Source organism: Panthera uncia (assembly GCF_023721935.1).
Source record: "Panthera uncia isolate 11264 chromosome C1 unlocalized genomic scaffold, Puncia_PCG_1.0 HiC_scaffold_4, whole genome shotgun sequence".
Classification (NCBI taxonomy): domain Eukaryota; kingdom Metazoa; phylum Chordata; class Mammalia; order Carnivora; family Felidae; genus Panthera; species Panthera uncia.
Window position 1 is genome coordinate 20,971,652 of NW_026057585.1, and position 24,149 is coordinate 20,995,800.

General features: G+C 35.4%; 1 protein-coding gene across 2 annotated transcripts in view; it reads right to left on the reverse strand.

The window, feature by feature from the left end:
* Window positions 1-4,435: 4,435 nt before the first annotated feature.
* Window positions 4,436-24,149, reverse strand: part of AGL (amylo-alpha-1, 6-glucosidase, 4-alpha-glucanotransferase) — an 83,269-nt gene continuing 63,555 nt past the window's right edge. For both annotated transcript variants that reach the window (XM_049616746.1, XM_049616747.1), the window contains exons 28-34: window positions 19,541-19,676; window positions 18,189-18,301; window positions 17,042-17,253; window positions 15,748-15,845; window positions 13,003-13,090; window positions 12,754-12,887; window positions 4,436-7,333 (exon numbers count right to left, since the gene is read on the reverse strand). In XM_049616746.1, coding sequence (XP_049472703.1) covers window positions 7,216-7,333; window positions 12,754-12,887; window positions 13,003-13,090; window positions 15,748-15,845; window positions 17,042-17,253; window positions 18,189-18,301; window positions 19,541-19,676 — 899 coding nt within the window. In that variant the 3' untranslated portion in view covers window positions 4,436-7,215. The remainder of the gene's footprint in view (window positions 7,334-12,753; window positions 12,888-13,002; window positions 13,091-15,747; window positions 15,846-17,041; window positions 17,254-18,188; window positions 18,302-19,540; window positions 19,677-24,149) is intronic.

Consider the following 24,149-nt stretch of genomic DNA (forward strand, 5'->3'; position numbering starts at 1 on the left):
CTGAAGTTGGACACTCAACCAGCTGAGTCACCCAGGGCCCCCATGATTCCCCAAAATCTTAACTACTAATAGCCTCCTGTTGATGGGAAGCCTTACTGATAACATAAATAGTTAACACATATTTTGTATGTTATATATGTTATCTACAGTATTCTTACAATAAAGTAAGCTAGAGGAAAGAAAATGTTATTAAGAAATAATAAGAGAGCGGCTCCTGGGTGGCTCAGTCAGTTAAGTGTCTGACTTTGGCTCAGGTCATAATCTTAGGGCTCCTGAGTTCAAGCCCTGCAGTGGGCTCTGCACTGACAGTGTGGAGCTTGTTTGGGATTCTCTCTCTCTCTGCCTCTCTCTTTGCTCCTCCCCTGCATGCACTCTCTTTCTCTCTCAAAAATATATAAACTTTAGGAAAAAAAAGAGAAATACGTTTAAAGTACTGTACTTAAAAAAAATCCATGTATAAGTGGACTTGTGTCTTTAAAATTTAATGTGTTAAATACATTTAAAAAATTTAAATATAAAATTATTAATTATAAAATTTGTTCTTATTTCAACCAAGCCATAAAATTTGCAATGAATTTAGACAATATGAACTTTGACTTCTTGTTTTCCCAAGATCAAGCTTTGGAAAGTCAAGAGAAAAAATAATTTGGAGAAACCACTGATTAAAATAAGTGAATAGATTATTGTACACCTCTGCTCATATCTAGGAGACAATGAGCTCACTTTATACCTGAGAAATGATAGAATGTACTTTGTCCAGTAGTTGCTAGCCTTGGTTCCTGATGACCATGGAACCAGTGTATTAGCTTTGGATTGCACACCTCTGCACCTCAATCTCATGTAGGGCACTGTCATTTGGGTTCTGTCACATGCCATCAATCTCTTTTTTTTTTTTTTTTTTTTTTTTGAGAGCATGAGCATGAATGGGAGAGGGGTAGAGGGAAAGGGAGACAGAGAATCTTATGCAGTTTCCATGCCCAGCATGGAGGCTGACTCGGGGCTCAATCCCATGACCCTGCGATCATGACCTGAGCTGAAATCAAGAGTCAGATGTTTAACCCACTGAGCCACCCCAATGCCCCACATGCTGTCATACTTAATCCTGATATACCATGGGTTGCCTTCATGAATCTTTACTTCTCTATAGGGTAGGTATTACTATTATTCTTTTTTTTTAATTTTTTTATTTTTTAATTTTTTTTACTATTATTCTATTTTAAAGAATAAAATAATTTAAAAATATATATAATATATATATTATATATATTTATTTTATTTATGTATTTAATTTTATATTTATTTTTTATTTTATTTATGTATTTGTTTTATTTTATATTTATTTATTTTTGACAGAGGGTTCGCTGGGAGGTGCACAGAGAAAGGGAGAGAGAGAATCCCAAGCAGGCTCCACAACATCAGCACAGAGCCCAATGTGGGGCTCAAGCTCACGAACCGTGAAATCATGATGTGAGCAGAAACCAAGAGTCGGATGCCACCCAAGCACCAAGTATTACCATCATACTTTGTTTACAGTTGAAGAAACAAAGGCTCAGAGAGGCAAGTAATCAGCTTTGGAAAGAGCAAAGTGTCATTGCACCAAGACTGGAAAGAGATTGGGCCAGATTGTAGAGGATCCCAAATGTCCTCTGAGCAGTGATGGGTTATAATCAGTGTTCAAGAGAGATTTTCCTCATAGTTCTATGAGAGTCAAAGTAAGTTGTGACCAACAAAGAAATTATTATATTAGTCTGAGCATAAGACAAGAGTGCAAACAGAAAGAGGGGAATAGATGAGAATCTAGTCAGGTAAACGTGAGACTTTTGTGAACTATCGAAGGTGATGTGGAGTTAAGATGAATCATTTTTGGAGCACTTTTATGTTACAATAAAAGGTGTCTAATAAGACTTGTGCTTAGTTTTGCACTTTCAAAAATCATTAATTACCATAAATGTTAACATTGAACATCTGCAGAGTTAAGTGCCATATTTGTTGGTAAACTTCCATAGATATAGCCTGCTTCCTTTAGTATTCTTCATGCCTGAGAGTGAATTCTAACTTCTTACCAAAATTTTCATGTAGCCACTTTGACAGTTGGCCATCTCTTAACCATTCTTATCCTTATTGTCTGACTTTTTTCTGCCTTACCTTGATAGGACACTTATATTTGCAAATGTATCCAAGTTGTGTAACGTAACCAATGCTTGGCACTTGGGGTCTGAATATTTAGCCAGAAATAGATCAGTTACCTTATTAAGGCAGATGACTGCAGATACAGCATTTTGATCGGGTGATAAGGGATTATGTCCAGACCTAAATAGAGCAAGATCTAATGCTTTCTATAATCAGGTGGCAACTGATAATAGCCATGCTTGACCTATGGATGGATGATGGCAAGAACTGTGAAACCTTCAATTTTGAGGATCTTTGGGAGTTGTAGTAGGAAGACTAAGGGTGGAGTCTTGGTTCAGTAATTTATGTGTTGTGTGACTTAGGGCATGACTCTTTTTTTTTTTTTTAATGTTTATTTGAGAGTGAGCAAGTGGCAGAAGGGCAGAGGGAAAGTGACAGAGAGAATCTCAAGCAGGCTCTGTGCTGCGGGGTCAATCTCATGAACAGTGAGATCACGAACTGAGCCAAAACCAAAAGTCAGATGCTTAACCAACTGAATCACCCAGGAGCCCCAAGTCTGAATTTGTTATTCCAACTAATTGGCTGTTAAGTTGAACCCAAATGGATTATGTACATAATAGCAACAAAAAACATAAAAATCAGTAAGAATTTCAGCAAGCTAAAAATTTTTTTTGGATGTTGTTAGATGAAATTAAATACTGTCAATGCCAGTTCTAATCACATTAACTTACAGTGTGAGTATACGTTTAGTAAAAATAGTAAGAGAATACTTTTCAGATATGTAGAAATACTTAAGAAGAACAAAGGAGGGTACATAATACAGGATTCTAAGAAAGGGGAGTAGGGGATTGGCAAGAAAGAACTCTAAAAATATTAAAACAAAATATTATAATAGTTAAATGAGTGAACGGCACAAATAATTCCAATAGTATATCCCAGAAATTAAATAATTGAAAAAAGGAATCACTACCAGTCATATTCAATTCATGAGTGTGGAATATAACAATTTGGAAAAAACCCAAGTAATGTCTCACCTCATTCCTGGACACTGCTATAAAACACTAAATATTAAATCAGAAGAAAAAGCTTATTAAATTATTAAATGAAGTTGATTAAATTTTGAAGACATTGAAGAGTTCACAAAGATAAACATGAAAAGACTTGATTAAAGAAAAATCAAATGCTTTTTGTAAGTTAAACAAAATACTTTTAACCAAAAAAAAAAAACAACAAAAAAAACCAAGGAAAATATTAAGAAAAAACTGTAGCCAAAATGATAAAGTATCAGTATTCCTTAATAGTTCAAGGCTAATACAAATGGAAAAAGAAACAAACTAAAGAATGTGCTTCAGTTTATTATTTTGGCACATTGATCAGTTTGACAAATTCATTCATAAAAACTGTTTGATAGAAGTTTGGATTTCTATATAATTTTTTATCTGAAGATAAAGAGATATATTTGCAGGAAAAATGAAGTAATTAAGGCAAAGACTAAATGGATCAACTTTGGTCACTAGATGTTATTCTTTTTTAAAAAAATTTTAATGTTTATTTATTTTTGAGAGAGACAGAGACAGCGCATGAGCAGGGCTGAAACAGAGAGAGGGAGACACAGAATCCGAAGCAGGCTCCAGGATCTGAGCCGTCAGCACAGAGCCTGATGTGGGCTCAAACTCTTACGACCTGAGCCAAAGTCAAGACGCTTAACTGACTGAGCCACCCCAGGCACCCCACTGGGTGTTATTCTTATATTATAGTTAAAAGTGAAACAATCTTTCTGGCCACTACAGGAAGCACACATCTACATTATATCAATCCTAGCCTACGGTATTTGCCTTTTAGCAAGTTGATGAAAGGTAAATAAAAAGTTCATGGTAGAGTAAAAGGTTTCAAGAAGTACCAGGAAAGTGTATAGTTGCTAACCAATCTAATTATGTATCAAGAGTGTGTTTTGGGGCTCCTGGGTGGCTCAGTCGGTTAAGTGCCTGACTTCAGCTCAGGTCATGATCTCACAGTTTGTGAGTTCGAGCCCCACATCACACTCTGTGCTGACAGCTCAGAGCCTGGAGCCTGCTTCAGATTCTGTGTCTCCCTCTCCCTCTGCTCCCTCCCCTGTGTATGCTCTGTCTCTTAGAATTAAGTAAAACAAAATTTTAAAATAAGTATGCTTTGCTCCTAATTTCAACTTGGCTAATTAAATACATTGCCAAACAGCCTAAAATTCTTCTTTTTCTTTCTGCCCTCATACATCCTGCAAAAAATAAACACCCAAAAATAAATACCCAAAATAAGCAAGCCCTGAATAAATGGTAGTGGCATCAAAAGATCAGTTAACTGGTAAATAATGGAATGAAAGTAAAATATAGTCCTTTAGAAAATATTTTTATTTTCTTGGCACACAGACATAAAAATGACATTTCTTACTAGATGTAGCAGTTGAAGACATATCAGAAATGGATTACAATTCACATAGGTTTTATTGTCCACAGATACGATGACAGGTCTAATGTTTCCTCAACTATCCTTGAAACATTAAATTATCACAGCATACTGGCTCTACTGGCAAACTTACGTCTCATGTTAAAGAGTAAGATTGATCTGGATTAGTGAGGAACCAAGGCATAGAACCATTACCGAAACATAATATAATGGTACATCATCCAACATCATTCAGGAATGAAGCATTCTATTTAGATGTTCTTTAGTGAAATGACATTTATGCCTCTAAAGTCTAAAACCATTATTTTAACTACCTTTGATGAAATAATGTCTAACATGCCTTCTTAAACTTTAAAAAAGATCATGCACATTATCACAATGTTCTTTCCCTAATATTCCTTATTAGAATATCAACCACTTAATTTTCTAGTACAACATGATATCCTTAAAAATTACTGAGGTGGGGAATTGCCTTACAACCCAGTATGGTTATGTTTTAGAAGTTCTCAACTTGTTTATCTATCTATCTATCTACCTACCTACCTACCTACCTACCTACCTATCCATCCATCTATCCATCCATCCATCCATCCATCCATTCATCCTATTTAATTGTCAACTATTACTTCTTGCTTTTATTAAATACATTGGTTTTCGGTTATTTTTCTTACTATCTTTAATATAGAAGTTAAAGTAGAGCAACATAACTGCATCAACCTTTGATAACTAATGGTTTTCTCTCTCAAGGAATGTCATTCCTTTTAACTGCAAAGCTTAGAGAAAGTTATATATTGAGCAATGAAGAAGGAAGGGAAACTTGGAAACGAATGTATTTAAAGACAGCGATCAGATTAATATCACAACTCTCCTTAAATTTCTAGGATTTAATCTGCTTTAGGTTGGGAAACCAAAAAAGCAAGCTAGTTAAAACTATTTCTTTTTCTTTTAATTTTTAATGTTTATTTATTTTTGAGAGAGATAGAGTGTGAGCAGGGGAGGGGCAGAGAGAGTGGGAGACACAGAATCCCAAGCAGGCTCCAGGCTCTGAGCTGTCAGCATGGAGTCGGACATGGAGCTTGAACTCCACAAACTGCGAGATCATGACCTGAGCTGAAGTTGGATGTTCAACCAACTGAGCCACCCAGGCGCCCCTAGTTAAAACTATTTCTAAAGTACAGTCCATTTTGAAGAAGACTGTGCAGTATACATTAAGTTACATGAGCTTTTAAGCATGGGTATTTGATATCTTCTGTATTCATAGATTTTTACTACCTAAAAGTTTTAGTTTACTTTTCTTATTTTTATTTCTTAATCATACTTAAGATGGTTGGGTACGTTATCTTTAACTGAGAAAAGTATTACTGTACCATTATTTTATTAGCTATAAATATACCACTGAATAATATTAAATAGCGATGAAAGGATTTTTGCAACTATTTTCTTTCAACTAAAAGTATAACGATCTGATTTAAGTGTTTTCTTGAGACAAAAATAGTAAACAATAAAAAAAATCCATCTAGAGAATAAGTATTATTCAAAAATATTAACTCATATGAATGTTAAAAACCTTTTTTCCTTTTATGACTTTTTGGATTTAAGGTCATGAAAAACTTTTCAAATGATTCTATTGAATTCAAGAGAACTACTAAATTCATATCTATATTTTTATTATACCAAGATTTTTCTCAGTGCTAAACTTGTCAATGTAGGTTTTAGTTAATAGGAAACTAGTATCTGCTATGATCTATCAATACACTTTTGCACACAAACTAAAAATAATTGTTAAGTTTTAGAAAATTAATATAGCATGTTTTTCTTTAAAGTTCTCATAAATATGCCCAACAATGTGCATTTTGAGAATGTGAACCATCTCATAGTAGGAAACTCGTACTCAAGATTAATTTTACAAAACTATTTTTAGGAAATAAATTCTTAAATGCTTGTGTTTTTTCATATATCCTGTGCATCATTAACATAAGCAAATTATGACATTCATTATATTAAAAACATATTAGTATTCTAGTGAAAAAAAAACACACACAGTGAACATCTGTGTTCTGAACATCCTTTCTGAACATAACAGTGTAGGTAGACAACTCCATGAGTCAATATTCAGTTAATATTTATCAAATGCAGTGTAGAAGGTGCTAGGAATAATATAGTAAAAGGTGAGAACATTAGTTAACCACAGCATAATCAATATGTATTATTACTGAAGAAAATATATACCACAATTTGAAGATACTTTTCCATTTCTTTCATTATTACATTCTAATACTTCATTTTCACTTATGTACAAGTGGAAGATTACATAACTTTTCTGTTTCAAACTCTGGACTTCAAACTCTTATTTATTTCTAGGCAATTAAGGAATACTTCATGAATTCAAAAGAACATCCCATTGGTAATGATAGTTTTTCTTCCTGATTCAAATCAAAAGCTACCTCTCTGTACATTAAAAACAAAACAAAAGAAAAGAAAAAGACAAATCACTGTTTTTAAAGTCTTACCTAATTGGGCATCATTATTATATAAATTAGATTTTTAAAATAACTTCAGCCTGTGCATATAAACCCTTTATATTATATTTGACCTTGCATTCCATAATACAAGTAATTGCATACTTCATACATATCCATGAATCAGCTATAAGTCATAAAGCGTTTCGAGAATAGTAGCAATTGACCAGGCTTGTGTTTCACAGCTGAAAGGACAGTATTGGCCATTCTCATTGGTCAGTTCAGGAAGTCCTTTCCAAGGGGATCTTAAAGAAAGAAAAGACATTTTATGAGATACAATCTAACACATCTTGTCTGGATTAACAAAATAGGCAATAACTTGGTGGTTTTCCTTGCTAGTACAGAAAAACAATCATATATAGTCATTTGCTACAAAATAAAACAGGATATCCTAAAGATCTATGTATAAAGAATTTAGATTAAAATTATTCTTTGATATTCAGTGTTTGGGATTTAAGACCTTCAAACACAAAGGATTCCTTTTATGTATTAAAAACAGGGGGTGCCTGGGTGGCTCAGTTGGTTGAGTGCCTGACTTCGGCTCAGGTCATGATCTCATGGTTGGTGAGTTTGAGCCCCATATGGGGCTCATTGCTGTCAGTGCAGAGCCTGCTTCAGATCCTCTGTACCCCCCCCCCTCAGCACCTTTCCCACTCTCTCTCTCTCAAAAATAAACATTAAAAAAAGAAAACAGAAGAAACTATCATTCTAAGCATATACAGAGTGACAAATATCCTCTCAGGTCTAATTTTAGTACTTTCAAATTAAGTTTATGAAATTCAAATTGTAATTATGTAGATTTTGACAAAATTATAAAACTAATATAGAATAATGACGAAACGCTGAGAGCTATGACTAGGAAAATAGTGCCAATTAAAAACAAATCTGGTGGCACCTGGGTGGCTCAGTCGGTTGAGCATCCAATTCTTGAGTTTGGCTCAGGTCACGATGCCAGAGTTGTGGGATCGAGCCCTGCATCTGGCTTGCACTGAGCAAGGAGCCTGCTTAAGACTGATTCTCTCTCTCCCTCTGCCCCTCTCCCCTGCTTGCATTCTCTCTCTCTCTCAAAAAAAAAAACAAAAAACAAAAACAAACCAATATGAATTTCTATACTAATCTCTCATTCTACTAATACAGTTAGTATTTATTATGTTCTAATACTAAGTGACTTATGTACATTATCTCATTTAATGCTCACAGCAACCCTGAAAGGCAAGAACCATAATCATCCGTATTCACAGAGCAGGTAAGAGGTTTAGAGAGGTTAACTAATTATCAGGTCTTATTATCAGAACACAGTATTGTTTCCATATCAAATTTCTTCTTCTTTTTTCTTTTTTTAACTTTATTTATTTATTTAAGTAATCTCTACACCCAACATGGGGCTTGAACTTACAACCTTGAGATCAAGAGCTGCATGGTCTTGGAACTGAGCCAGCCAGGTGCCCCTCAAATTTATTCTCTTTTAAAAAAATGTTTATTTATTTATTGATCAAGAGAGAGAGAGTGAGAGAAGCAGAGAGGAAAGAGAAAATCCCAAGCAGGCTGCAGCTGTTAGCTCAGAGCCCAACGACGGGGCTTGATCTCATGAACTGTGAGATCATGAACTGAGCAGAAATCAAGACTCAGATGCTCAACTAACTAAGCCACCCAGGTGTCCCTCAGTTTTATTCTTAATTTTAGTGTAATCTCTTAAACATGAAACATAAAGTTAAAAAATCCAGAATTCTGTATTGTTTCATTTTTAAAGTTGGGTTATGGGAATGTGTTTTGTTTCACCATTATAACATTGTAACTCATGGCTGTGTGAAGAGTGTATGTTACATTATACTCTTCTGTAGGCATTAAATTTTTCATAAGTATGGAAACATAATTCCCTTAAGTAAATATGGAGACAGTTTGGATAATAACTAATAATAATAACACCAGCTATGTACCATATTTAAAAAGCCATCACAGAGAAGTACAAAATATAGAAACTTGCTTCCACGTGTTCAAGTTTCTTCCGAGTAAAATGCCAAATTACTGAAGTTAGGTACCAGGGTATCTGTAATAGGCTGAACTGTGTCCTCCTCAAAATTCATATGTTGAAGTCCCAACCCTCAGTACCTCAGAATGTAAACTTATTTGGACATGGGGTTGTTACAGATGTAATTAGTTAAGATGAGGTCACACTGGAATAGGATGGGCCCCCAATCCAATTTGACTGGTGTCCTTAGAGAAATTTGGACCAAGAGATGCACACAGAGAGAAAGTCATGTGAAGATTGGAGTTATGCTACCACAAGCCAAGGAATTACCAGAAGCTGGGAGAGAGGGCTGGGAGAGATCCTTCCCTAGCATCTTCAGAGGGAGCATGGCCCTAGTAACACCTTGATTTCAAACTTCTGGCCTCTAGAACCATGAGGCAATAAAGTTCCTTATTTAAGCTTTTCACTTTGTAGTGCTTTGTTATGGCAGAGTCAGCAAACTAATATAGTATTGAAATTAAATAAAACAAGCTAATAGAACCAATAATATACTGCTCACAATTGTTATGTGGAACCAGAACATGGAACATATACATACTGGTATAAAGAAGTCTTCTTTTTCTTCCTTTCTGAAAGAAATTCATTCCTCAAGTCATTAGGTGGGACAAAGGAGGTCAGTGACCACAACTGGGGAGGAGAGGACATAAGGGTAGCGGGAACAGCACAGGGTGGGATGCCAGAGCCTGAAGGGTATGAAGAAGTTCATACCAAGGGTGGGAATGGCCCAGAGCCCAGATGGTGCAAGGGGGGCATCCGCACATAAGTGTGGTTTAGTGTGGGATTGTCAGGCCCAAGAAGGACAAAAGGTCACCTATGTCTTGGGGCAAGCAGGGTGAGCCGAGTCCCCATGGTAGTGGATAGCACAGTGTGGAGGGTAGGTTACTCATGGCCCTAAGATCAAGAGTCGCATGCTCTTCTGACTGAGCCGGCTGGGTGCCCCTGGATAGCATAAGGTTTTTTATGAAAAGAAGAAAGCAGCAATTTCAAATATTATAGGAGTGTCAAAGAAGGGAAATGAAAGGATGTCATGGGATCTGAGAACCTGAAAGAATCTTGTTGAGTGGCTTCACAGAGTGGTGAGGGCAAAACAAAAGCCAGACTGAAGGTGGAAAGGGGTCAGAAAGCAAAAGGATTGAGGCTGCTCCTATAGGAAGTGAGCTGAGAAGAAAACAGAATGATAGGACAGGGCTAGAGGCAGGAACAGTATGAAAGCACTTTATTTTAGGATGGGCTGATCTTTCTAGATTAAGAAGGAAGGATCAAGTGGAATACCAAGAAAGGATAATTACTGGAGCAAAATCAGGACACAGGTGGGAGGGATGGGATCACAGGTAAAGTAGAAGAGTGATCCCCGCAGTGTAAGATACTCTTACTTTTCATGGACAAAAGGGGAAAAAAAAGAGAAAATAGATGCAAACAATGAGAAATACTGTGGCAACAATGAGAAATACTGTGGCAATAACTGGGGCAACAAAGGATAGAATATAAGAATGTTCACATCACACAGATTCAGTCTCAGTTTCTAGATGAGGTACAAGAACTCTGGCAGGATTGGGTTTTCTGTGACTACATCCAAGCTAATAAAAACAAACTGAAAAAAAAGAAAGCTTGACACGACATTCATGGTGATGATGGAAGTCCCTCATGCTCTTGTAATAAAGGAGAGAACATTAATGTTGTTTATGCATAATAATTATGAAGCAATAAGCTGTATATATACAGCCATACCTTGTTTTACTGAACTTTGCTTTACCGCACTTTGTAGACACTGTTTTTTACAAATTGAAGGTTTGTGGCAACCCAGCATCAAGCAAGTCTACTGGTACCGTTTTTTCCAACAGCATTTGCTCACTTGGTATCTGTGTAACATTTCGGTATGTCACACAATATTTCAAACTTATTCATTATTCTTGTATTTGTTATGGTGATCTGTGGTCAGTGATTATGACTTGCTGAAAGCTTAGATGATAATCAGCATATTTTAGCAATAAAATATTAATTTTTTTTAACGTTTATTTTTGAGAGTGAGAGAGAGTGGGGGAGGGGCAGAGAGGGAAAGACAGAATCTGAAGCAGGCTCCAGGCTTTGAGTTGTCAGCACAGAGCCTGACACGGGGCTCAAACTCATGAACTGAACCGTGAGATCATGACTTGAGCCGAAGTCAGATGCTTAACTGACTGAGCCACCCAGGCACCCCAGCAATAAATTTTTTTAAAAATTTTTTTAAGGTTTATTCATTTCTCAGAGACAGAGAGACAGAGCATGAGGGAGGGAGGGGCAGAGAGAGACAGAGGGAGACACAGAATCTGAAACACGCTTCAGGCTCTGAGCTGTCAGCACAGATTCTGATGCGGGGCTTGAACTCATGGACTGCAAGATCATGACCTGAGCTGAAGTTGGACGCTTAACCGACTGAGCCACCCAGGTGCCCCAATAAAATATTTTTAACTTAAGGTATGTACATTGTTTTTTTTAGACATTATGTTATTGCATATTTAATGACTACTGTACAGTATAAATGTAACTTTGACATTCACTGGGAAACCAAAAAATTCATTTGACTTCCTTTATTGTGATTTTTGCTTTATTGAGGTGGTCTGTAACTGAACCCACACCATCTCTGAGGCATGCCTGTATTTAGGTTTAATCTAGAATTTGGGAAATTAAGCTAGCTTTCAACTATCTTTGTATCATCTTATAAAGACACATAACTCTGACACTATTTATCTCCAATAATTCGGACAAAGGAGGTGACAAATGGGTTTGAGATAACAGTCAAAAGACCAACCTTGATACTTTAATTGTAATAAGTATAGAAGTATAATAAATATAAAAACATGTTTACTTATTTATCAAGAGAGACAGAAGGAGGGGCAGAGAGAGAAGGAGAGGCAGAGAAAGAGGGAAGAGAGAATCTGTCAGTGCAGAGCCTGACACGGGGCTCGATCCCATGAACCATGAGAGCATGACCTGAGCCAAAATCAAGAGTCAAATGCTTAACCAACTGAGCCACCCAGGTGCCCCTATAATAAAGCATTTCTGAAAATTATTTATTGATATATCTTTATTTTTTTTATTTTAAGTTATTCTGATTTTATTTATTTTTTCAAATTATTCTAAATTTAAAAAGTTTTAACATACAGTGTTACATTAGTTTCAGGTGTACAACATAATGACCCAGAAATTCTATACATTTCTTGGGTGCTCATGAGGATAAGTGTACTCTAATTCTCTTTATCTATTTCACCCATCCCTCCACCTACCTCCCCTCTGGCAACCACATAAATCTTTAAATCAGCTAACTCAAAATGCCCAGGCTGAGAACTTTTAGTTTTTTTATTTATTCTGTTCTAACCATACCCAAAAATATCCATGAAATTTAAAAAATCAGACTATTTGACATGTATAAATCATACACTATCAAGTCTTCAAATCAAAATAAATAACAACCTAAAATAATTAAAAGAAGGTGAAATTACATCATTGAATTTGTCATGTTAAATAAGAGTAAAGCTTTCAGATTTCATTGGGGTACCTAGAGTATACAGAAACTAATTCTAGGAGCTGTTATTTACCTAATATCTAATAAATTGACTAAATACTGTTATGGGAATTACATGCTGCCCAACAACTTACCTCTCAAGATGAACATAATGCCGGGAAAGAACATTTTTAACCAAAAACACAGTCTTTGCATTAGCCTCTGGACCCATCAATTTGGAAAAATATAATTTTGCACGAAGAAAATAGCCAACGGGCCATAGCCACTCCTAAAAAAGATGATTTAAAAGTAAAGGAAAAAAAAAAAAGAGCTGTGAATATTTATAAAGTTATTTGAAAAATAACTTAAGCTGAAAATTCTGAAAAGAGAAATGAAATTCTTACAGGTCCTTGGTGATAATTGAAACCTTTAGCAAGATTGTAGTTGTCATTGTCTAAGGCGTTGTCATAAATACCACAGTAAACCATATCACTGCAAAATTATTGAAATTTAGGTTAGAAAAAGATCAGACATTACATAAGAAAGATTTTTCAATAGCAGAGGTAAAAGAAATAATCAAGTTATTTTGTCTTCCAAATCTATTAACCTTAGATTAGTATATACTGGGCTCAGAATGTCTTTTTTTTACAACTCATTTTAAAAGATTTATTTGTTTGTTTATTTATTTATTTTTAAGTAAACTCTCTGCTCACCATGGGGCTTGAACTCACAATCCCAAGATCAAGAGTCACATTCTCTACTGATTAAGCCCAGCCAGGCACCCCCGGAATACTTTAATACTGTGTGAGGGAATGATTAACAAATACTTACTGGCTAATACAAAAAAATATAAAGTATTCAGGTATCTTGCCTTCAAGGAGTTAGTCTAACACTAAATATTGGTTAAATTCAATTATTTCACTAAGCTTCTAATATACTTATTATAATTAAAATATATACAAAATAAATTAACAAACATTAAAGAGATTTTATTAAATATAAATATTATATATTGGAAAGATTGTTTTTAAAAAATTTTTTTAACAATTATTTATTTTTGAGGGGGGGGGATAGAGCATGAGTGGGGTAGGGGCAGAAAGGGAGGGAGACACAAAATCCGAACCAGGTTCCAAGCTCTGAGCTGTCAGCACAGAGCCCAATGTGGGGCTCGAACTCACAGAGTGAGAGATCATGACATGAGATGAAGTCTGACACTTAACCGATGAGCCACCCAGGTACCCTGGAAAGATTGTTTTTTAAACTTCTCCAGTAAGTTACTTAAAAAGTAATTAAAATTAGTACATTATCATTACAAATAGTAACCAAATGGACACAGAAAATTTATACACAGTTATAAACTAAACGAAGTATTACAAGCTTATTGTGACAGATAATACAAGATAGTTATCTATACTCAGTTTAATTATTACTTTTCTTTTCTTTTAGTGAGAGAACTTGCCACCTGAGTAAGCTTATTTATTTATTTACTTATTTCAAATGAGTAGGCTTTAACTGTGGGTTTTAGTCTTGATCATTGGTTTGTAACACGTCTGAAAATGTGGAGAACACTTCAGAACATGGATAAGCATACACACAAAAAGTCTGCATCTCAAGATTGAAAGGAGTACATAGTAAATTAGGAAAATTCTACAAAGGAGAGGGTATTATATAGAAATGGAACTCTGTCACCTATTGATATAGAAAGCAAATTAATGTTGGGCATCAAACATTAAAGGAAAATCGCAGAAGACAAACAGGGAGGTCATTAGAAACTCAAGAAGAAACAAAAGTTGGAAAAGAAAAGAAACGTAAAATGGCATAAACACATAATCATAAAGTAAAAACAAAATCGGTTATTGGTTAAAATAAAAATAGTGGGGTAATTACACAGAAAGGATGGAAATGGTTAGTGGTGAGGATAGAGTTAAATCCTCATCTGTCAACACAAGAAATAACCAAATAGTGTCTAATATTTAAAAAAAAAATCAAGAAACAGGGGCACCTGGGTGGCTCAGTCGGTTAAGCATCCGACTTTGGCTCAGGTCATGATCTTGCAGTTTGTGAGTTTGAGCCCCGTGTCGGGCTCTGTGCTGACAGCTCAGAGCCTGGAGCCTGTTTCAGATGCTGTGTATCTCCATCTCTTGGCCTCTCCCCTGCTCATGTTCTGTGTCTCTCAATAATAAATAAATGTTAAAAAAAAATTTTTTTTAAATAAAAAAATCAAGAAACAACTGCATCCACACATTATTTAGTAATATGGGAGCAGGGATGCCTGGGTGGCTCAGTCGGTTGAATGTCTGACTCCTGATTTCGGCTCAGGTCATGATTTTGCAGTTTGTGAGATCGAGCCCCGAGTTGGGCTCTGTGCTGACAATGCAGAGCCTGCTTGGGATTCTCTCTCTCTGCCCCTCCACCACTCACACTTGCTCTCTCTCTCTCAAAATAAATAATCAAAAATTAAAAAAAAAAAGAAATATGGAGGGAACTGCTAGGGGTAATAACTTGGAAAATTTTAAAGACTGTCTTTGAGGAGACAATATGTCTATACTTCCAATGTTCACAATAATCATGTATTACTTTTACAATCAGAAAAAGTAAACATTAGGAAATATTCATGACATATTAGTTTTATAAACATAAAACTTATTGATTATTAAATATAGGACAAGCATTGTGAACACTGATGTTTAATGAAGATACAGATGGTGTTCTTAAAAACTCAGTTTGAATGCAATTTTAGAGTTTACTGACAAGCAAAAAAATTATGGTTGATGCAATATAAACATCAACAACAACATTCTTTTTTTTTTTTTTTAACGTTTTTTTATTTTTGAGAGAGACAGAGACAGAATGCGAGTGGGTTGCGACAGAGAGAGGGTGGCACAGAATCCAAAGCGGGCTCCAGGCTCTGGGCTGTCAGCACAGAGCCTGACGCAGGGCTCGAATTCACAAGCTGTGAGATCATGACCTGAGCCGAAGTCGGATGCTCAACTGACTGAGCCACCCAGGCGCCCCAACAACAACATTCTTAATACTTACACTCCAACGTACTTGGGGTTCCAAAGTTTTCATGCCAAGATTAAATATAAATATAATTATATATTAAATATAATATGAATAATATTCTTAATATTTATACTCCAACTTACTCTGGATCCAAAGTTTTCATGCCAAGGGGACCAAGCAATTTTTTTTCTGCAATCTCCAAAGCTTTCCATGCTTTTTCTGCAGTAAAGAGCTCAGGGGCCTAATGAATATCAAAAGTGAATATTCAAACTTTTTAAGATCACAAAAGAATTAGTTTCCACCCACAGTGGAACATAAACTATTCATAAACTCAGAAATGAAAACGGTTTAAAAATACAGTGTGCGTCAGAACTCATTTCAAGTGCAGAAGCTTAACCGGATCTAATGCTATGGGGCTGATGTGGGTGCGCTGCTCTTGGCCTTAGAAGTGAGCAAAGCTGTTAGATGTGATTATTTCCTTGTGTCATTTTAAGAAAGTTATGAGCTCCAAAAGGAAGCTGCCTCAGCTACAATGAAGGCAGAACACACTTAAACCCATCTAATTCATTTTTCAGGATGTTTGCAATAGCTTCCTTTAAGTATATCTGGTAGTCATTTTTTTGCTTTTGGGGTCATAGTAAAATACAGAATGACTTACACTCTAAAAGCACAAGTAAATGTACTTATGATATGGAGGAGAGAAAACACTGGTGGCTAAGAATCTCTATTTATTGTAATGGTTAAATGAAATCAAATGCACATTGAGTAGAAGCTATCTTTATGTACCTTTGCATTTTTTATTCTTTTTTTGCAGCTTTTATTCTACTATAATTTATAGTTCCATGTTTAGTGCTTTTTTTGACAAGATGGAAACAGCTATGTAGTCATGGAGGAACACATACCGTCTCTATTTTACTGTTCTTACAGTTTATTTTTAGACTAAGAGGTAAAGTAGAGTCTAGAATTCTAGAGTGAATTGCAGCAATACAACAAGGAAACAGAATATGAGTTGAAGCAACTTTCATTAGTTCACCAGTCTAGATCTTTTCAGTTTGTATGCTGAGGCACTCACTGGTCACAGCACAGGTGTGCCCAAATATGGATGCCATCAGCTTTCAAGTTGGGTGGGGCCTGGGGCTAACTGAAGCAGTTGGATCTGGCATGATCAACCTAATCAATTTAGACCAATGTACTGTATAAATATCGTTATTTTTTATGTGTGCTATGATAAGAAAAACATTGGTAAGCACTCCATTAGTCATCATCTATTATTTTCTGTTTTTTGATACCGAATATCATAGGTTAAGGGTGGTATAAAACTAGCTAGTAAACAATATACTTTTTGGCAACTACATGAATTTGAAAACAAATGGGAATAAAGAACTAAATACACTCTACCACAATGTTTTTGAAATTTGAAAGTAGCAATTCACTTACTACAACCATTGCTATGGTGAAATTAGGTCTGAGCTGATAGTCACACCACGGGCTTGAAGCTCCATAGCTATCTTTGTATATCCCACGTTTGTGAACCAGATTAGGATGCTTTTCATTAGAATCTGAAGGGTCTTCTGACACATAAAATAGCTTTTCGAAGTTGTCTTGTATTTTTCTGTTCCACTCATCGTATGAGATTGTCACAACCTTTCCTGAAACATGATAAAAGATTTGGCAGTTTTTAAGCATTCAAAGAAATCCATACATTTAGTTACAGCCAAAGAGTAATATTTAGGCAATAAATTACCCACTTCTTACAACTGTCAGGGTCTTTTGATAAAAGACTTGGCAGTTTTTAAGCATTCAAAGAAATCCATACATTTAGTTACAGCCAAAGAGTAATATTTAGGCAATAAATTACCCACTTCTTATAACTGTCAGGGTCTTTTGAAGGACTCTAGCTTGAAATTAAAATTATCTTTTGTTATATTACCAAAAAGAATTAGACTCCAGTAAATGATCCCTGATTTGTCTTTGTATCACTCTTAACGTGTTTGATAAAGTTACATTTATGGTGCGCTTGGAATGAGGCTACTCTGAATTGAGAAGTGCCAGAAGTGTAAATATACACTGGATTTCACAGAAAATACTCTCCCCACAAAAGAATGTAAAATGGCTCATGAATAATTTCATGCTTATTACATGTTGAAATAATATTTAGCACATATTGAGTTAATAATGTATATTATCATAATTAGTTTCACCTGTTTCTTTTTATTTTACTTTAATGTGAGTATTAGAAAATTTAAAATTATATTTCTTTTGGACAGATAGCTCTAGAAAAAGAGATGTAAAGATTTCATAAGTGTTCACAAAAATGCAACTTGCTCACAGTCACATTAAGGAAAAGAAAGCATAATAAGGCAATTAACTATGATGTTTTTCATATCTCAGTTCAAAGTTGCTATAAAAATATGGTTAGTAACCAGGTTTGTTACAATTTCATAGTAGGAAATTAATGTTCTTTCTTTCCTCTTAATCTTAAGAGTTTTCTAATATTAGCTCATTGAGTCAAATGATGATTATGTAGATTAAGAGTATAGACTGTACATTTGAAGTTTCTTTTTAAATAAAATGCACAGCTTACCATGTCTTCTTATGGTGACTTCATGATAAGGGAAAATTCTTTTTTTGGATAATTGCAGCAACCAACGGACGGTAGATTTACTCAGGCCCACAATTTCCACAGCAGACCCATCTCTAAAATTAAAATAAATTTTACTCTGTGGGTTGGAGTCATTTAAGCACTACTTAAATGGCATTCAATAAATAATTCTGATGAATTGTATAATTAATATGTTATAAAAACGACTATGAAAAGCCCCTCACTTTATTGAAATGTATAATGCATACATAAGAAATCTCTCCACTAATTATTTTGCCATTTCTTACCTACTTAACAATTAAAAAAAGTTCCGTGAAGTGGAATGGTGATTATGGAGTTAAAGACGATGGCAGCTGGAAAAGGTAGGGAATGCATCAGAGAATATTGAAACAGAGTACCAAAGACAGAAAACATGGGATAGAAGGACTGGAGAAAGCCAGGGAAAGTATAATTAGTAATTTGAAAGTGTGGTTTTTTTTGTTTTTTGTTTTTTTTTAGAGAGTTAGAGAGAGAGAGAGAGAGAGAGAGAAAGCGAGCACAAGTTGGGGAACAGGGCAGAGGGAGGAGGGAGAGAATCTTAAGCAGGCTCCATGCCCAGCACAGAGCCCGAAGCGGGGCTTGTGACTTTGGGATCATGACCTAAGCTGAAATCAAGAGTTGGATGCTCAACCGACTGAGCCACCCAAGTGCCCCTGAAAGCTCATTTTTAAGGAAAATGAAAGGGAAGTATGAGACCTAATAACGTACCGAAATAAACATGCTTTAAAAAGAATTCACAAAGCATATAACAACAGCTATAATTAAATGATTTTTTCACAGTTCTGACTGACGATAAAATTTAGAATAAGAAAAGAGTTTCTCAGACTTGATACTATATTAAGCATTTAAAACCATAAAAAGAAATAATGGGAGAAAAGACGAAAAAATTTAGGAGGATAAAAGGTTCAGAAATTAAAAGTATTTCAAAAAGGACTGGGTAATGGGGTGTTTTCTATATGCATGAAAGATGGGCATAATGAAATGTTTACAATGAAAGCATTTTAGGTTAAGATCTTAACCACAGGGATAACGAATCATAATAATAATGAATCACTCCTTTGAGGTGCTTGTGGGGAATCACCCCACAAGAACTCCCTGAAAAGAACAGCTTTCCTTGATGACTTGTAACAAGAGAGCTGTGTGTGTGTGCTGTGGGAGAGGAGGAAGTGGATGAAGGGAGGGAGATTTTGACCGATTTAATATGAAGACTTCGTGGTTAATAGAATAAAAGATTCCATAAGTATGTGGTTTTAAAAAGGGTAAAATTATATATGCACAATACAAATAAATACTACCTTGGAGTGGCTGGGATTCCTCTGTTTCTGGCTCTGTCACTTTCTCCCATTTTATCCATCCATGTGCCGCAATTTAAGCGATTTCCTCCATAAACAAATCCTGTTTCTTCGTCAACACCTGCAGTTATACTGAAGCCTAGAAAAGCAAAATAAAACATTTATAAAATCTGAAAGGAATACAACAAACTAGGATAACTACTCTGGAGAGGACTGTGCTAATGCCTTAAAAGCTGAAGACGTGTATGTTCTACCATAGAGTAGTTTCACTTCTAGACACATACTTTAGAGAAATCCTTACCCATGTGCATATGAAGGTACGCACAAGGATATTCAATGCAACACTGTATTAGCAAGAAAATAAATAACTGCTAAGCAGAGAAGTGAATAAACACTGTGGTTTATTCATACAGTGTAAAACTCTCTATACCATTTCAAATTAATGAACTAGATTTACATGAATCATAATGTGCAAAACCCCAAAACAAAATGATTGAGCAAACAAGTTGCAAAAGGATATGCATAAGATACCTTTTCTTAAAAGTTTAAAATATAGACAGTACTAATATATATAATCATATAGGTCTATATGACTATGTCTAATATGATAATATTTAAAACATACAGTTATGTGTATATATTATAGTCTGAATACATATATAATGTATAATATACTGAATACATACTATATAATATACTGAATATATACTACATAATACATATGTAATTTACACATACTCAAACACAAACTCATAAAATTCAAAACATAAATGGAAATAATAAACCCTGATTCTAGCATAGTCATTAATTATAGAGAGGGAGGGAAGAGAGAGAGAGATGAAGCTCTACATACAATTCTGATGGTTTATTTTCAACACAAAACAGAAAGATCTGAAGAAAATATGATCAAATGTTAATATCTGTCTAATTTTATTTTTAGGTTTCAAGGTGTAATTTATATTTTTCTCTAACTGGAATGTTTTACAATTAAATCTAAAAATTAAAATAATTCAGAGATATCACAAAAAATGTTCTTTTAAGTATAAAATCTATATCTATTTAGTGTCCTGAAAGATAAAAAAGTATCAGTGATTTTTACCAGTTCAATCATGTATACAATTTGTATGTTACCACCACAAACAATAAATTAACTAAATGAGGTTTTAACTATTTTTTTTTTTTTTTTTGAGAGAGCTTGAGTGAGTGAGGGGCAGAGAGGGAGAGAGAATCCCACAAGGGGCAGAGAGAGAGGGAGAGAGAGAGAATCCCGAAGCAGGGCTCCAGCTCACCTGATATGGGGCTTAAACTCACCCGATATGGGCCAGGACCCGAGCCAAAGTTGGATGCTTAACTGACTGAGCCACCCAGGCGTCCCTAACTACTGTTTAAAATGTAATTTAGGGGCGCCTGGGTGGTGCAGTCGGTTAAGCGTCCGACTTCAGCTCAGGTCACGATCTCGCGGTCCGTGAGTTCGAGCCCCGCGGCGGGCTCTGGGCTGATGGCTCAGAGCCTGGAGCCTGCTTCCTCTCCCTCTCTCTCTGCTCCTCCCCCATTCATGCTCTGTCTCTCTCTGTCTAAAAAATAAATAAACGTTAAAAAAATTTTTTTTTAAATGTAATTTAAAACCTGCAAGAAGGAATATAAGTTTTTGAGTTTACGTCAAAATTTGCCAATGACTTAGTGAGTTATCTGAAATAGCTGAAATAGATCACTTAAAAAGATGATCATTTTACAGTAAAAACAATAGTGTTTAAGAGCAACAAGAGTCCATAATCCTATTACCCTAACAAAAACCATTACATTTATGTACTCCTTTCTAATCTTTTCACAGAATAGTAATATTTTCATAAATAAATCCAACTATTTTTCATGTGTTAGATTCAACACCCATATAGTTCTTAATATTCAAATAATATTACACAAATTATAAAAATTATAATCATTACAAATTATTGAATTTTTCATTCAAGTAAATGTAAAGAGGGGCGCCTGGGTAGCTCAGTGATCCACAGTTCATGGGATCTCAACAGTTCATCTGATCTCACAGTTCATGGGATCAAGTCCCATGTGGGGATTCTCTCCTCCTCTGTCTGCCCCTCCCCCTCTCATACACACACACACTCTCTCTCTCAAATAAACATCAAAACAAAACAAATGAAGTCAATTTAAACATTTCCTCTTAGACATAATTATTTTATTCTTTTCTGTGATTATAAGCAAAGTTATGATCAGTATCATGTAATATGGACTTTTTGTGTTTTAGGTTATTTCATAGACTAGATTCCCAGAAATGGAATACATTTATGAACAAAAACATGTGAATATTTTGTATCTCATGAAATATATGTGGATCTCTCTCTCTCTCCAAGTTGCTTTTGAAGAAGAATGAGTTAATTTGCAATGCCATCAGTAGTATCTGAATATCTCTCAAAACTAAAATCTATTATTTGTTATTGTTTGCTATGGATTGAATTGTGTAAATGCCCAAATTCATATGTTGAAATCTTAACCCCAGTACATCAGAATGTGACTTTATTTGCACACAGGAATTTAAAAAGTTAATCACATTTGGGGCACCTGGGTGGCTTAGTCGATTAAGCATCTGACTTTGGCTCAGGTCATGATTTCAGTTTGTGAGTTCGAGCCCTGCATTAGGCTCTGTGCTGACACCTCAGAGTCTGGAACCTGCTTTGGATTCTGTGTCTCCTTCTCTCTCTGCCCCTCCCCCACTTGTGCTCTGTCTTTGTCTCTCAAAAATAAATAAATGTAAAAACAAATTTTTTTTAAAAAAGTTAATCACGTTAAAATAAGGGCATCAGCCTGGGCTTTAATCCAATTTGACCAGTATCCTTATAAGATGAGGAATTTTGTGCACAGACAATGCACAGAAGGAAGCTGATGTGAAGATACAGGGAGAACACCATGTAACCATGAACATGGCCATCTACAAGCCATGGAGAAAGACCTGGAACAGATCCTTCTTTCATAGACCGAAGGTTTAGTCAACCCTGCCAACACCTAAATTTTGGACTCCTAGCCTCTAGGACTGATAGACAATATATTTCTGTCATTTAAGCCACCCAGTGTGTGGTACTTTGTTATCCTAGTCCCAGCAAATGAATACATTGGTTTTTTTGCTAATAATAAACAGTAGACTTATAGAGCTCACTATATGCCATGTGCTGCTCTAAGTGCTTTAACATACATATTTCATTGAATCCTCGTATCAACCTTAGGGGGTAGGTGCTGCTATTATCTCCCTTTTACAAATGTAGAAGAGAGAGGCAAAGAGAAGTTAAAACTTATCCAAGGGAACACAGCTAGAAAATGAGCAGAAATGGGATTTTTAAGATAGCAAGTCTGCGTCTAGCATTAGCGCTTTCATTCACGCTCTGTTGTCTCATGATAATTTAGTAGAGGAAAAATGGTGACCGACTTTAATATGAATTTGTTTGAGTGCCGGTAAGACTGACTGAATGCTTCTCTCATGTTTATTAATGGACTATCCATGTCCTTGGGCAAACTACTTGTCTGCCTCCCCTTCTTATTTCCTGAACTGTGAGCTAGGGATAGAGGTACTAGCCTCTGGAAAATGTTTGCAAAGTAATACACAAAGGCAAGGAGGCTTTTAATTTATCTGATATTAAGTATATGACAATAATTGGATATTAAATACATGGCAATAATTGGATAATCAATGGTTAGTGATTTTCCTCTCAGAGATTTAGTGGAGCAAGAGAAACATACACAAAAAGGTACATGGGTTAAAATAACTGTAAAAGGACAGGTTGCTTCAAATGTACAAAAAAGTAACAAAGAAATCATATTTTTGTAGTTTCTGATGAAATGGCAAAATATCCCAGGCTATGGGATCTCTCCCCAAAATCACCCCTAGAGAAACTACAGAATTGAATGTGAGGTACTGATTTGAAGAATTCACATAATTTTTGGGAGAAACTGACAAAAACAAGTGAAACCTGACCAGCCACTCTTGGGCTTTCACTCTGTCTAGGCTTTTAATGTTGTTGTGTTATAAGCTAATGAGATTGCCTCTTTTCAGAGCTGTATGGAGTTACTACTAATCCAGGGAACATGAGCTTATTGAGAAGAAGAAAACATTAGATACCAGATGAATCTAACCACTATAAAAGGAAAAGAGGCAGGGTGCCTGTCTGGCTCAATTGGTAGAGTGTGGGACTTTTGATCTTGGGGTTGTGAGTTCAAGCCTCATGTTGGGTAAGAGATTACTTAAAAATAAAACCTTTAAGGGGTGCCTGGGTGCCTAGGTTGGTTAAGCGTCCGACTCTTGATTTCAGCTCAGGTCATGATCTCATGGTTCGTGAGTTTGAGCCCGTGTCTGGATTTGTGCTGACAGCATGGAGCCTACTTGAGATTCTCTCTTTCCCCCTCTCTCTGTGCTCCTACCCCACTCTATCTCTCTCTCTTTCAAAAATAAAATAAACATTCAAAAAAATTAAAAAGAAAAAAGAAAAACACTTGAAGATAGTGTTCACATCACAGTAAAAACAACTATAGCAACTTATAGATCACTTTTTACTAGGCACTGTTCTGAGAGGTTTCATAAGTAACAAATAAATGAGATTAACTCATT